Raw genomic sequence first — 13,243 nt, 5'->3', positions numbered from 1 at the left:
ATACACATGCAAGAATAACAGTTGCTATTTTTTCATAGTGAAGCTCTTTAAAAATAGCATTCAAATTAATGTACTTGTTGCTTTCTTAACTGCGTAACTTGTTTAATGTTTTCATTAGCTTTTCACTACTCACTGTTTTTGGTCTTGGAATCTTCTCTAACTTGGTTTTGGCTGTCAAAAGATGTTGGATGGAATCCTTGGTTAATATGAATGTTGGCAGTTCAGCATTCTGACTGCATGAAGAAGAGCCTGAAATATAAATGCGGTATATAATATAATTGTATATAGTTGTGCATCCAAAAACAAAACTTCTCATTGCCCTCCCCGCTCCCGCAAAAAAAGTCAATGATAGCTTACCTTCTGTTAGGCAAATTTATCCCTATAAAATACACTGTAACAAAAATAAGGAATGCTTCCTCACACTAGGAAGAGGGATAGCATCACATACCAAAAAGGTGATTTTTTTTCAGGCAAATCTATAACCTTTTTTTGTTTGTTTGTTTGCATAGCCATGCCTAATAGCATCTTGCCTGACAATTGTAGATGACAACTGAGTGGGGTTGTAGAGAAGAGATGGAGTTCACATCTGTTCTCTTGACAGTGAGACTAGCCAACTAAGAAGCCTACAAGCCATCATGATAGATGCTAGAAGCAGATGTGTTTACTTTCAAGGTTGATACCAATCACTTTTTTCTCCTCTTTGAAAGTCACTCTAGTTCAGGCATGTCTAACTGCCGGCCCACGAGCTGGATGCATCATACTGAAGCCGCGCCCACCCCATTGCCAGTTGTGATATGTCACGCGACATCATGTGACGTCATGAGTTTGACATGCCTGCTCTAGTTTAATAGCATCTATTATAGCTGTCTTGAAAGTAGTGTGCTTCAGAACATGTGAAAATGAGAAGATTGTTTGGGGAAATCTTTCCATGTTCTGTTTATGTTAACTGGTAATATTACAGCCTCTCCCCAGTTGAACAGGTACTGCATTTGGTCTCTAGTATATTTCCAAGCACCTCTTCTAGGTCACATTGAAGCAATTACCTATCCCTTCTTGAAAGTATACCATTTACAAACATCCTGTGGTTTTCAGCATTTGGGGAAGTGTTTCAAACTCAGTAATCTCTGTCATGAGCTCAGAGTACTTCCAAAATATTCAGTGTCAGTTTCACATTTGATGCAAGACATTTTTTTGAAATTTTGTGGTTCAGACATTTCAAATCAAAACATTTGGTGTATGTCTACTTCTAACAATGTAAACAGAGCACAAATGCAATGATGTCATTGCACAAGACCAGCAGTACATTCTAGGCTTTGATTAATTTGTACAGTTAATCTTAGAGCTTGGAACAATTTCTGGAATATTTTTGTGCACAGGTACACAATGCTACATTGTATTCTTTGTTAATATATCCCATTCACAGCTCTACATAGAAGAGATGCTTATTCGTTAGAATGTTTCAGTTGCTGGTGTGGATGACAATTGAAGTGTGTGAATGAACTTTATAACAATCTGAACAGAGTGCATCTGAAATCTTGGCAATATTTTTGAAGGGGGTTGCAACTGCTTCTGAATATTTCCCCCCTTAATTTCTAGGCCCTGGACATTCTTGATGGTATCCCATCCAAATATAAGACCTGATCCAGTTTAGCTTTTTTGACATTAGTCCAAGTTAGCTAGGTTATCCTTTAAATCACGTTCTTACCAGGATGTAGCTGTAGCAATCAAAGCAATCTAGTAGGATTTACTAGGAAGTTGAAAAGCATTCTAGAAGATGACAGGTGCAAACCACTTTAATACTTTTGTCTATCTGTCTACATACACAGTATAACACAGTTGATATGTCCATGTAATCATCAGAGGTCACGCTCAACTCAGGACATTGTAAACATTTTGGTGGCAATGAGATAGTAATAAATTCTGATTGTTTTTAAAAACATACCTTCCATGAACTTTATTTGCTTTTATATAATAGACTAATAAGCCCACGTGTTTATATATTTTTCCGTACAGCTTTCCAAGATAGTATGCTAAAGTTAAACTGAGAAGTGAGGTTGATAGCTTAGTTCTTACCTGAAAAATAGTAATGTTTACTTTTGGTAATGTGTGATAGATTAGCAAATCTTCTTGTAACTGAAAGTAAGAACATAAATAACCTAAGATGAATTTAAGATATACTATGAAAAATACAAAATTATCAAAACCTACATTTTTAACAGATGCATCACTTTTTGTTAGATTTATATTCTGCTTTCAGGAGCTAGAGATGTCATGTTTAGGCTATGAATCATCAGATTTCAAATTTAGTTAACATTAAAATGGATAAGATTGGATCTTCTGACATTATTTCTATTGCTGAATGGAATACTATATCTAAATAAGTGGATATAATTACATTCTCATATAATCCTCAACTGCTTATACTGTCTGAGCTTTCTTACAACTCAATAGCATTATTTCAGAATAGAGGTATGTTATAATGCAGCTGCTGCTTGATTAGTATGATATTGTCAAGCATAGAAGTCCTAACTTTAAGCATTTGTGAATGTAAACAGAACCAAGAGTTCATCCAGACTTCAGCAAGTAAATCTCCTATAATGGAGTTTTAAATTGTTTCTTCTCTGTTGTACAAGTAGATAATAGTTGTGCTATTTGAACAATTAAGAACTGGTATAAATATGTTCACAGAGATTATTCCTACTGTATATGTCAATGCTTCATTACTGATGGGTATTTAATTAACTTATATGATTGCAGGTTTAAATATATGCAAGTGTTTCATGGAACCAAATTACCTGGATCTGTATTTTTGGGAGTATTTATAATTATGTAAAAAAATTATATGGCTCCTATCAGAATATAATTCTGGGTGACTCACAACAAAACTACAAAAACATTAAAACCATAAAATTCTGTGCCTGAAAAGTCCTCTTGAAGTCTGGATGAACCTATAACCATCTGCAGAGTCCATCACTGCCCCAGCACCTGAACCCGCAGCAAGGTGTTGATGGCCTTCTGGAAGGCTAAAAGAGTGGATGGCTGCCAGATCACAGAGGGAAGATGTTCCACAAGAGAGGGCAACCATAAAAAAGACATCAGATAGCAACGTTTCAGAGAAAAGACCTGAGCATAGCTACCCCATCAGTTGGGTGCAAAAGGCAGATGGGAGAACAATTCCATTGATAAAGAGAATATTTGTAGCTTAGGGTTGAACTGTGGAATCCTTGGGTACCATATGCAGTAATGCTGTTACTTAGCTGAGTAATGAGATGTTTGCAAGAAAACAACTAAGTTCAGAGAGCACTACATATTCTCATGACATGTAAGGCTTTAGAGGTGATAAGTAGCATCCTGAACCAGTTGTAGCTTTTTGGTGGTGCTTAAGGACAGCCCCATGTACAGTGTAGTATACTGTGGTATTCCAAAAGGGAATTGACCTTAAGCACAGCCTCCTAGTTCAGAAAAGTTCACAATTGTTGGAACAACAATAATTGACCTAGATATTGCTGATCCCACCTGCTCCATAAGTAGGAGTAGAGAGTCCACAAGAACCTCAAATTACACGCAAGCTCAGTTTGGGGAGTGCAACCCTGTGTGGAGTCAAACGACCTATCACCAAAATCCTGGGAGGTTGATGATATATCACCCCAGGCCACAGAGACAATGCTGTTGCAGTGCTGACTATTTGGAGATTGTGAGGACCTGGATGGTCTGGAACCAATTTTGACTCATCCCTGGCAATCACAAAATAGTGGCTCCTGCTCCGAAACCCCAAGGCCAATCCAGAAAGATACCATTGTCAATGGTATTGAAAGCTGCTGGCAGGTCTAGGAGAACCAGGATGGTTGCATCACCCTTGTCCCAAGCCCATCAAAAGTCAATAGCAATTGCAACCAAGGTCTTTTCCAGCCTAAATTCAGACTGAAAAGGTCCATATAATTCACTTCTGAAGCTGAGTGCCAACCACCTTCCCCAAAAACATCTGGAGGAAAAATGTCTAATATGATTGGTCCAAGGATGGGGCGCCTCTGTGCCTCCTTCAAGGCAGGTTGTGCCAGTCCCTCCCACATGTATTAACCACCATTTGGAGCCAAACATATGCCACCTTTGAGGACATCTTAATCAGCCAAAAGGGGCCTGTTAGCTGAGCTCACAACCATGGAAACCCTGTTCACTTCCTTAGGATCAACCGGCTCAAGCTCCTGCCAAATTAGAGGACTCAGATGTGTGTTGATTATTTCCAAAGGATCTTCCCAATCAGAGTCCAATCCTGAGTGAAGTCAAGCAATTCACAGCAGTCTTGCAAGGGCTCCCCCAGCTTCTCCTTACCCAGAAGGGACCTGATTACCTGAAACAGGGCCAATAGGTAGCTAACTGCAGATGCAGTAAGGGTGGAGACGTAAGTATGCTTTGCTGCCCTATCACAATTTTCAGTGATATATTTTCAGTCCTGAGCCAAAGATAACAAATTATTGATTGAAAATGGAACAAAAGGCAAATGCAACAGAAGGAATTTGTGATGCCCAGTTATTAAAAAAGAATAAGATCCTGCTATTTCAGCTCATATATCAAATGTGAACTGACTGGGGGCTGCAAGAAGTATCTGTTTTTCAGCAGCAGCGTGTTAAAATACTGACTTTGAATGATGGATAGCTCTCACATTGAAGCTATTAAGTAAGTTGCTTCAATAGCTGTTTACTATTCAGTAAATAGCTTTAAAAATTGGAAGTTTTTAAGCGATTGGACAACCATTTGTCTGAAATGGTATAGGGCAGTGGTTCTCAACCTTTTTAATGCCGCGACCCCCAACCGGTCGTAAGTCAAGGACTACTCAACTGATCGTAAGTCGAGGACTACTCAACTGCTGCAGCACCGTTTGCAGAATGGGACTTTTGGCGGGCTCAGCAGGGCAGAGACAGCCTGGACAATTCCTATTGGCTTTTGAAAGCCAATAGAATTAGACTCTATTCAAGAGAGTCTATTCTATTGGCTTTCAAAAGCCAATAGAAAAAAAGGGAGTAGCACAGCTAAGGAAAAGGGGGAAAAAATGGCGGACTGCGTTGTTTGGCGACCCCCGTGAAATGGTCGTTCGACCCCAAATGGGGTCCCGACCCACAGGTTGAGAACCACTGGTATAGGGTTTCCTGCCTAAGCAGGGGGTTGGACTAGAAGACCTCCAAGGTCCCTTCCAACTCTGTTACTCTATTCGATTCAGTAAATAGTTTCAAGCCCCATTTTAGATTAATTTCGACAATATAGGACACTAGCATTAGTTAGCAAAACCAAGAGTGAGAGAATCTTCTCCCACTTTTTCATTCAGAATTGAGGATTCTGAGGAGGCTGTGGTAATTTCTTTGAATTGTATCCTATGCCATTGTTACTATTTTTCTCCACTGCTTTTTGGCTCACTGAAATTAATAGGTGAGTACATCTGAGCGTGTTGGGAAATGAGAAATACTGACATCATTCTTAGTGAAAGAGTTAGCCCCCTAGGCTTAAGCTTTAAGGCCTGATTTTATTTCTTTAATTGCTTTCACCTCCCCTGCCTTTCCAAGGCTGCAAACTCTTACTGATGGTTTAATATCTCTGCAATGTAACTAATATATAATTGCAACCAATTATCTTTTAAACTACATTTATACCTGCAGGGGACCGGTTCTGGGAAATTGCAGCTTCTGAGTCATAAAGCTGACACTGCAGCTCCTGTATCCTTTGGAAAGCATTCAGTTTTAAATTGCGTTCCTGGGTCAGCTGGCTTCTTATCTGAAATATGTGTATATATACATGTTTATAAACCCAAATTCATCTTATCCATACTTAAAAAACTGAGAGCACAAGAGAAAGAAAAAATACTTTTAATCTTAGTTCAGTTAATATTGAAAACTAACCCAGGGGGTATTAAATTTAGATGGAAGCAACCATAAGACTGCTTGAAAATAAAGCAATCCCCTGTGATCAAATGAAGCAAACTGTTTATGTTGGGATTAATTGTACTTTCCTGCTTTCAAGACAGACTAAATACTAGAGAGCCTTGTGAAAACAAGACTTTTCTAGGTCCTATGTTTTCTTTTTATTTTTCACCCTCTCCCCACTGGCTGTACAACAACAGAGGCAGAAAGGAGATGATAATAAGTTTGGTTCCCTAGCACTACCCATAATGGGGCTAATGCTAATCACATTCCTGGAATTTTGTTTTTAAATTTTTTTTCTGGCAGGAGAAAGCAGCAATAATACGAAGTGACAATCTTCCAAACTTCCCTGTGCCAGTTTGGAAAGATTCAGAAAATGAATCAAAATTAACCACAATTGTGCTCAGGTTACTACAAACAGCCAAATTAATTGCCCTGTGGCAAGGATGGCACATATATATTCCCTATCAATTTATACTAGCATCAGAACAAGCCTAGAAGTTTAGAATATGTGACTACAGAAAATCAGAAAAAACATAGGACAGCAATAAAAGATATTAGCTGCAAAATAATGGTGCCCTTATTCTGCCAGGCAAAAGAGATCTGAAGCTAAGTGCAAGGCCAAGGTGAAGGCTCTTCTGCATGGGTCTAGTTCAGTGTTTCTCAACCTTGACAATTTTAAGGCATGTGGACTTCAACTCCCAGAATTCCACAGCCAGCAATGCTGGCTGTGGAATTCTGGGAGTTGAAGTCCACATGCCTTAAAATTGTCAAGGTTGAGAAACACTGGCTCTAGTTAAGGCACCAGGCCAGAAATCAGTAAACAAGTTCTAATCCCGCTTTAGGCATGAAATACCAGCTGGATGACTGGGTCAGTCATTCTCTTGCCATCTCACCTCGCAGGATTATCGTTGCAGGGAAAATAGGAGAAAGAAAGAGTATTAAGTACGTTTGCTGCCTTGATTTTTTTATAAAAACAATAAAGGGGCAATAAAAAATGTAAAACATCTGGGTCATCTTTGTCTATCTGCTATTATTGCATTTTAAAATCCAGATATACATTCCGGTGCATGACATTTGTTTTTTCACTCATGTTAGCAAGAAGATTTCAAAGCATGCATACATTCTCTGGTAACTCACAAAAATATTTATAAGCTTACTTGTTGAATTTCTTTCTTCATCTTTGCTTCCTGAAGATGTCTTGTTTTAGAGGATTTTTCCGATTCTTCTGTCGGGTTCAACAACGTCACTTCTCTCTCTCCAAGGTTTTCCAACATTTTTTCCGAGTTTGCTGTCTTAATCAAATCTAATTGCTGTCTTTTACAAAATTCTTGATTAATCTTACGTTCTGCTTTCTGAAGTAAGTATTCCTATATGAAAATGTTAACAAGATTTTGTACAATAGTGTGTTTAACCTCAGAAGGAAAAAAACTGAATTAAGCAAATTTATTAATATATACTATACCATATACAGAGACAATATTTTTATCAAAATATGTTTTGCCACACTGCTTGAAACATTCAAATAAATGATTAAAATTGCAAGAAGCAAATATTTCATTCCATCTTTATGAAATAGCAAGAAGTTAACTTTCATTTTTATAATTTTTTTAGGAGTAAAACGTAAAATGTCTCACATATTGGAGGAATATCATTTTATTACAACTATAGTTTAGATTTAGATTGTAACATAGATTGCTTTCTAGAGACTTGTTCTTAATATTGTATGAGAGACACTCTATGAATTAAAATACACCTGGATAAGCAAAATCACCTTGTCTGGCAATATTTTGCTTTGAATAATTTATGTAGTATATGCCCTTTAAAATTTGCATATTGCTATAACAAATAATTTGTTTCTTTAAGAAGTGAATCCTGAGATATATCACACTATAACATCATATTAACAAACAAAATTTTAGATGGCGTACTTCCCGTGTCTCTTTTTCTAAGATTCTTGGAGCTGGTCCCTTTTTAAATGGCCTTATAGTTAGTGATTACAATAATCTTGAAGTCCAGTATTGTTGCCCTGGTCTAGAGATTTTTGTCATTAAATAAATTTCTACAATCTGAACCTAAAATTTGTATACTTTAATAACTATTCTGGGTATAAATAAATTGGATTTAAGTCAATTATTAGGCCAAATATGAAGTTCCAAAGGATATAGGGAAATAATTAGGTTTTATACACTATCCAAAAGTTATTACATTATATTTTTATCCCCAGGATAATAATCATTTAATCAATAAGAGCATTTCTAAATGTATCATCCAGATCAGTGGTTCTTAACCTTTTTGAACGAATCGTCCCCTTGAGCCAATGCGGAAGTTGTCATCGCCCCCCTCCCCCAACATAACCTCTCAATCACAACATAGGAAATAATTCTTAAATTTATGCAAACCCTTTTTTTGTTTTCTTTAAAATTGTCATCAGGACATATCGACGCAAATAATTTATTTCCAGTCTTTTTCCCATATCTCCCATATTCTGGCCAATGGCATGCCACTGTATGGGTAGAGGCTGCTGTGCAACGCGCATGAAGATAAGCGATGCACATTCACATATGTACAGCGTTCTGTACTGAAGCTAGCTGGAGGAACATTTGAAAACACAATTCAATCCACTAATAGCGAGCGATCTGATGTTTTTGTACGACAGATATGCAGCGATTCACTGTACGAAAAAGTCTCAAAAGTGTCCCCAAACGTCTTGCTCCATCGCCCCCATGTCGCCCCCGTGTCACCCCTTTTCATTCCATTGCCCCCCTGAAAAATGAAATTGCCCCCCTGGGGGGCAATATCGCCCAGGTTAAGAACCACTGGTCCACATAATTACCAAGAGATAGGAAAAAAAATCTTTTTATGTTTTGGGGAGTTAATGTGAAAATGTGTTTTGCATTAAGAGTGATAAATATTTTCTGAGCAACGCTTATGTTGATTCCATTTATATACTCTAAACAGATTGAGGTCTGTTAATGGTTACATTTTTGTAGGTGGAAGAAAGTGCCCAGGTTCTTCTTAAATTTATATGAAATATGTAGAAACACAGTTTAAAGATGAGGGAAATAGGATTGAATTCAGTAAAATTAATAAAAGAAGAGGATTTTGTTGGCTACATGGTATTTGATGAGCTTGGACAGATACCTGTTTTTCCAGTTGTTGCTTCAGCTTTTTATTTTCGGTCTGAGATTCTGTCAAGACTTTCTTTATAGCTCTCAACTGATGATTAAATAAAACTGCCTCTTATTCCGCCTTCATCTGGGATTGCAGGCACTCATTTTTATTCTGAATAGCCTCCTGTGAAGGCAAAGGATTCAGCAACATCTAAGCTAGAGAATCAAATCACAGAGGCTGGATTATTTACAAAGTTGTTAACTTTGTCTCCTTTACTATGTGTGAAGAGGTCCAAACATTTTTTTTTGTAGATCTACTATGTAGATCTTTTAAGGCTTAATATGAAACAAATAACAAAAATCTTCACTCTTTTCAATTCTGACTCTTAATTTTCATTGCTGCATGCACTGCGGCTTTGTTTCACTTCTCCTGAAATAAAAAGTACTATCGCCAACCATTAAAATGTGGCCTTCCTCTAGTTTAAACAAACACGTAACAGTAATCAGGTAATGAGGTCATTTTATAATAATACTTCCTGCTTCCATTCCCGTCTTTTAAAAACTTGAAAATGAGTCATAACTAGCATAAAAAATGGAAAATTGTGACTATTTTTAGAGTTTCCGAACGGGAAATAATTTCAATCCTGTTTTTAATTTAAAAAAAAAAACATTAAATTTCAGCAACACAATTTTGGGACATGGGGTAACATTTGGCCTGCGGGGTTATGCACTCCTCTAATGAATGTATGTGTATTTTGAGAAGCTGACTAATATCTTTGTGTAGAAGAAAGCTCACACAAAAGCAAAACATGTCCTGTCCAATCCCAATTTATGTTATCTAAAAGTATTTTTTTTTAAAATTGTCATGATTTACATGCTTAATTCTTATACCCTTATTAAAAAGCCAGTAGCCCTTTTTAGGTGATCTCACCTTCTCTACTCCTTGCAATGTTGTCAAAAATTGTGCTTTTTGCATTGTTTCTTTCCAGAACTTTAAGGCCTTCAGTTTGCATAACAACTTCTCCAATTCACTGTTTTCATCCCGTAGTTCCTGCAACTTCCCCTGCTAAAGGGCATAGGTTCTTTCTATTAGCATCCTCTCTCCCAAAATCCTTGCAACAGTCTTTTAACAATAAGCATCAGTCTCTATCCGTGTGAGGAAAGAGATATGAATACAAAACAGAAACTTAAGACATGTTAAATTGTATGTCCTATAATCTCTCTCCGTAATATAAAAAATGTTTATGACTATTCAGGAATACCCAGAGCAGTAGTTTTGATTACCATTGAATGGACCGTAGCATATTCTATTTTTGCGTTATAACATGTACAGAACCAGTCATAAGTTTTTTGGTTCTGAATAAAACCTGCAATATCAATCTCTTCCATTACTGATGTACAGTATATACTTTTCAGAGCTTTTTTTCTGATAAAATTAATAATGTGAAGAGTTCATCCATGCTATTTGAAAGATTATAAAGCCTCAGGCTGAACTTCTACAGACATTTAATCTGGGAGCAACATTCGTCGTACTCAGTAAGATTTTGCTTCTGGTGAGTCTATAAGTTATGCGAAGAGCAAGGACCAACACACAATTTATCTCATGCCTTTTTTTTACTGTTAAATTCAAATTTATAAGGAAAACAAAGATTTTCTATATTTAAACAATTATAAAAGAAATAGGTTTTTATCCCTAATGCATTTTTTTCAATAGCTTGTCTTCATCAAATATGTATGTATATATTTGTCTGTAAAAAATTAATAAAAAGCGCTAATGAATAACATTTGTTTAGCCTTAAATTCATCAGATGCTTCTCCTCCCCAATGTGGCTGAGGTAAAAGGAACTTAGGCTGAGAAAAGAGAAGGCTACCTAGGGCAGAGGAAGAATTCAAATTAGCCCAGGTTTTTTGGTCTCTAAACCTAAATAAAGTCAATCGCAGAAAGATGTGAAATTCAGTCCAGCAGTAGCTAATAAGGAAAAGAAAAAGCCATAGAAACTAACCTACATAATCCTCATCAAATGTCAGAATTCAGAAAATTTCATGTCTATGTGCTTGTTTTGTTTGCTTCAATAGCTTTCAGAGGGATTTCTCTAATGCATGTATATCAAACTGCAATTCTCAGCCATTTTTCTGTCTTTTGGCCGTAGTCAAAATTTGTTTCTTTTATTCCTAGACATTAAGTGAACTAAAGGGCTAATTTACCTGAGCCAAATGTTCCTCAAGCGCACTGTTATCTTTTGTAGATCCATACTTTTTCTTCAGATTAATAATTTTCTCCACACCTTCTTTTCTCACCTCGCTGATGATCTCTAACATTTGTTTGTTCATGCTTAGACGATATTCATCTACCTTTGCCTGCAGCCATAACGCAAAGTCAAACTCTGCATGTCTCTTTTCATATAAATGAATTTTAAGAAAACAATTCTGCAGGATTTTTAAAATTCTGAAAACACACAAATAAAATCTCCCCATTTTAACATGACTTGCAAAATAAATACTGACCAGCAATCTAGACTTTTCTCCTAATCCCTACCTACGGTAGTAATCAAAGGCAACATGAGACAATGAAACCAGCTCATTTCTGGGAAAAGTTTTTTGAAGCCAGCTTTCCATTAAATAATCACATTTGACATTGCTTCTGTTTTTGCTGTGTAGTATGTACTGGCATTCTAAACACTGAGCTCTGATAAGAAAAAATGTAGAGAATGAAACCAAGACGGGTGACACAGCGAGTGGAAGGGGAGGGGTTACATTTTGCTTTCTTTCTGCTAAATGATACCATGCTTCACTATGGCACTCTGAAAACAACTCCTAACAGACAGTTGATCTTCTCACTGGTGAAGTTCCAATAAAATAAAGTAGCAAGGAAGTTAAGGAATTCCATTTACAGTTTAGGAAGTTTGAGAAGTAAGGAAAACACTGACAGAATAAATATGGCACAATGAACGGATTTCTCTGTTCTCTTGTCTGCCCAGGACCTAAGATCTTTGGAACTTAGTATATAGGGGGATTCTTGAGAAATCATAAGATACTACACTAAATTTCAACACCTTTCTGAATAAGCCTGAATAATATACTTGCTTTTACATCCCCTTGTATCTCTTGTACCTACTTTTATTTGCAGACACACCCAAAATATATTTTGTACCAAAGCTTCATAATCCTCTTGAACTTCTTTTCTTATCTTCTCTTTGGTTGTGTGATCATCTCTTTGTAGATCAGTAAGTTTGGCTCGCAGAGCAGTTATTTCCAGAATCATCTCATGACTCAGCCTAGCTATCTATAAAAGAGGCAGAAGCAATGATTTACGATTTTATTGGTAAACGCAATCATTCAAAATAAGTCTTTAGAGCATTAGGGCCCCAGGAGGCATTCATAGACCGCCCTGGATAAAACACCAAAGTCATAGCCACTAACTTGACTCAGATCCACATCAACAATTTCAGTGTTCCCTTCCATGACGTGTATTTCCTGAAACAGAACGGAAATGTGCTTTAAACTAATTTTGCCTTTCAGAAATTGCTATCAACTTTTCTCTGCGTTCAGGACAGTAATGTGCAAGCATTGTATTTTTTTTTAAAGAAATGAAGAATCACTTCCCCCTTTACCCGTTATAGAATCAGCAGAAGAACACCTGTTCTTTTTGATATAATAGCTGATGTTGCTGACGGAGTAGATTTTCATAAAACATGGAGTAGGTTTCATAGTTGCTACGTTCTCTGGCCATGACATCACAAGCTAGAGAGGTGAGGCATTTTTTTAAATGGTCCTTTTGAAAGATAATCTGGAAATAAAATCAGAAAATAAAGCTTTTTTTTAAAGATTGTTTTATCTCACCATTATTACTTTGTAAGTAACTGAGTGCAACAGTCTGACATGATACTCCTTCCTCCTCCTATTTTCCCCACAACAACTCTGTAAGATAGGCATGTCAAACTTGCGATGTTGCGCGACGTATCACGACTTTTTTGCCATTGCTGGCAATAGGATGTGTGCAGTTTCGGCATGATGCATCCAGCCCACGGGCCGGCAGTTTGACATGCCTGCTGTAAGGGCAGTTGGGCTGAAAAACAGTGACTGGTCCAAAATCACACAGCTGACTTTCAAGATGAAGCTAAAACTCAGTCTCCTGGTTTCTAGCCAAGTGCTTTAACCACTAAACCAAACTGATTCTGTGTTTCTACAGATACAAAGGTAAATTTGGTTTCCACTAGTGCT

At 37.0% G+C, this 13,243-nt stretch overlaps 1 protein-coding gene across 2 annotated transcripts in view; it reads right to left on the bottom strand.

The window, feature by feature from the left end:
- The window catches only part of LOC120311541, a 72,085-nt gene that overhangs the window by 1,851 nt on the left and 56,991 nt on the right, over positions 1 to 13,243 (bottom strand). The window contains exons 38-47 of one of the 2 annotated variants that reach the window (XM_039351167.1): positions 12,660 to 12,809; positions 12,443 to 12,496; positions 12,138 to 12,305; positions 11,228 to 11,380; positions 9,954 to 10,088; positions 9,054 to 9,206; positions 7,070 to 7,279; positions 5,643 to 5,763; positions 2,074 to 2,133; positions 134 to 249 (exon numbers count right to left, since the gene is read on the bottom strand). In XM_039351167.1, the coding sequence (XP_039207101.1) occupies positions 9,153 to 9,206; positions 9,954 to 10,088; positions 11,228 to 11,380; positions 12,138 to 12,305; positions 12,443 to 12,496; positions 12,660 to 12,809 (714 nt within the window). In that variant the 3' untranslated portion in view covers positions 134 to 249; positions 2,074 to 2,133; positions 5,643 to 5,763; positions 7,070 to 7,279; positions 9,054 to 9,152. Of the gene's footprint in view, positions 1 to 133; positions 250 to 2,073; positions 2,134 to 5,642; positions 5,764 to 7,069; positions 7,280 to 9,053; positions 9,207 to 9,953; positions 10,089 to 11,227; positions 11,381 to 12,137; positions 12,306 to 12,442; positions 12,497 to 12,633; positions 12,810 to 13,243 lie in introns of those variants that run through there. The other variant, XM_039351168.1, reaches the window with a different exon arrangement.

The sequence above is a fragment of the Crotalus tigris genome, unplaced genomic scaffold (assembly GCF_016545835.1).
Source record: "Crotalus tigris isolate CLP2741 ecotype Arizona unplaced genomic scaffold, ASM1654583v1 scf7180000018371.15429387391:27106975, whole genome shotgun sequence".
NCBI lineage: Eukaryota > Metazoa > Chordata > Lepidosauria > Squamata > Viperidae > Crotalus > Crotalus tigris.
This window is presented reverse-complemented; position numbering and strand designations above follow the sequence as displayed.